General features: G+C 46.5%; 1 protein-coding gene across 1 annotated transcript; it reads right to left on the bottom strand.

Annotated features, from left to right (window-relative positions):
• Positions 1-232: 232 nt before the first annotated feature.
• Positions 233-2,001, bottom strand: LOC101824923 (sperm motility kinase 2B-like). The gene has a single exon (XM_005086501.2). It carries the CDS (start codon positions 1,999-2,001, stop codon positions 568-570), a length of 1,434 nt encoding a protein of 477 aa, XP_005086558.1. The 3' UTR covers positions 233-567.
• Positions 2,002-2,502: the final 501 nt, after the last annotated feature.

Below are 2,502 nucleotides of genomic sequence, written 5' to 3' on the forward strand. Positions count from 1 at the left end.
TATCTTCCTAACAGTGGCATGGGCCACTGCTTTTCTTCTTCTTTTTTTTTTTTTATGTTCTGTAAGTTGTCAGCCAACTGACTTATCCACACATCATTTATGCAAATCTCTATCATTGCATGATATTCCCTGTCTCTACCTACTTTATTAAAAGATTAATGAATATTCTTTATGATCAATTAAATGTAAAAGAGTCAAAAGCAGATTTGGGGAGCAGTTTAATCTACTCATTATCACGGCCTAGAGGAGCAGGGTCAGGACATGCCTCGGTCTAACAAGATCCTAAGCAGGCAAAGGGCATCCGTCTTCCACCTTGCTTTCAGACATTTAACCCGGATGCTTTGGTAAGCGTCTGTCTTGCCTGCATCCCTGCTGAATGGAGTCCACCTGAAGACTCCTGAGCCGTTTGCTACCTCTCCTGGTTCCACCCAGGCCTCTGGGCTTCCTACGAGGGTCCCTCTCAGCAGCTGTTTGAGTCCATTCAAGAATGACCCCCAATGCCATGACTTCATAATTCACAGGATCTCAGCGCCTCTGGCTAGCCTCTGACTTCTTGTCTCTTCCTGCTTATTCTTCCTTTTGGGGCACCACTCTTTTCTTCTTGCATGGCAGGCAGCAGAAGGTCCGTAATATACAGGTCCCAATCCTCCTTGCCCACCTCTTCCAGCCTCTGCATGTTCCTTTTACTGTGTCTGTAGTCCCACTATGCTGTGTCTCTGTGGGGTCCCGGACAACAGCATGAGTGGGTACCCTCTTCTGGAGGCAGCGGAGAGCAGTTATAGGCATAGTGACACTTCTTCTGATCCTCTGTCCTACCTGCTGTCTGTCCTTTGCAGATTCAGTTTTTGAGCACAATGAGAGAAGGGCTCGAAGGGCTGCCGCATCAGCTGTCCTCTTTCGGCACCCAGGGAAAGTAGCGGGATCTGTGGGAGTGGGAAAAGGTGTTATTCCTGGTCGCACTGCCTTGGTTTGCCTGGTGAAGCCACCCTGCTGGCGTGCCTGGCATTGCAGTAGGCCATAGGTTGCCATGGGTTCGTTGAACAACCTATGGAGTAAAGATTCCCGAATGTCACGTGGATCGAACCCCATATCTGCCATAGCGGCCATGATCGCAGGGTCCAGGTGGCTAGGGCTCATCTTATCACAATGGATTGATGAACCCACATCTCCTTTCCTAAGCCAAGGATACCTCAAAATGTCCTTTAGTGTTGGTCTCTTTTTAGGGTTTACAGTTAATAAGCTGCGGATAACATCCTGCAGATCTTGTGAGAGGTGGGAGGGAACATCATACTGTCCTAGCAAAACTTTACTTCCAAGTTCTTCGAAGGTGATACCTTCAAATGGCAGGGTCCCAGTCACCATAAAATATAGGAGAACACCTAAGCCCCACGAGTCCACTTTGGTGCCATCATAGGGTTGGCGCAGGAAGAATTCCGGGGCACCAAATCGCAAGGCACCGCAGAACCTAGACAGCTTCATTCCGGGTCTGACTAAGGCACCCAGACCAAAGTCTATAATCTTGACTTTGCCCCTAGCATCCACCATGATGTTGTCTGGTTTGAGGTCTCTGTGTACTATGCCTTGGGCATGGCAGTAGCACATGGCTTGTACTATCTGTTTGAATATCTTCCGGGCCATGCCCTCCTGCAGGTAGCCGACTTGTTGAATCCAGTCCCATAGCTCACGTCCATCAGCCAATTCCAGGATCAGAAAGATGTTCTGTTCTGTTTCAATAACCTGGAGCAGTGAAATGATGTTGGGATGATTCACTCTTTTCATTATCTTCACTTCAGACTTAATCGGGAAGGCTTGGTGCGTCCCCTTCAGCAGGACTTTTACTGCTACGGCAGCGCCTGTGAGTCGGTGGTGGGCCAGCTTCACTTGTGCACAGCCTCCCTGGCCTATGGTTCTCAGGATGGTATACTGGGCCACGAGATTCTCATATGAGAGGGTGGGCACAGGGCTGGGCCCTGATGTCAACTCACCCTTTGTACCACACATTACTGGTAGCGAGACTACCCAAATAAATAAATTAAATTAAAAAGTAAAATGAGAGTAAAATTTCCAAAAATTAAGCCAAAATTAACCAAAATTTTACCCTAACACACACATGCACCAAGAAAATAAAAACCAAAAAGACAAAATAAAAAACATCCAAAAGCAAAATACACACACACACAAATCCACTATGTATCAGTCAAATTCCACTAAACACTGCAGCAACCAGAACACCTCTCAAAACACCTACAGAAAACCAACCTAGTTCATCTTCCCTTATTACTGCTAGTTCAGACTCCCTCATAATGGCCCTTCCTCATGACATCAGAACAGGGACCAATTACTATGGACACAGTTCGTAGTAAGGAAAAGTAGTCAAGACTCTCTGTTTTAGGTGCGCTTAGGACATTGACATTTGAGCTTTTAAAAATGAAAGCATCAATACCTTTTCGGTGTCTGGTTTGGAAGTATGTATTACCTTCTGTTTTCAAAACTTCTTGCCCC

This window comes from Mesocricetus auratus, unplaced genomic scaffold (genome assembly GCF_017639785.1).
Source record: "Mesocricetus auratus isolate SY011 unplaced genomic scaffold, BCM_Maur_2.0 Super-Scaffold_100024, whole genome shotgun sequence".
Classification (NCBI taxonomy): Eukaryota; Metazoa; Chordata; class Mammalia; order Rodentia; family Cricetidae; genus Mesocricetus; species Mesocricetus auratus.

Excerpts from the sequence above, each read along its gene's own strand:
- LOC101824923 (XM_005086501.2), bottom strand. The coding sequence starts at position 2,001 with ATGTGTGGTACAAAGGGTGAGTTGACATCAGGGCCCAGCCCTGTGCCC.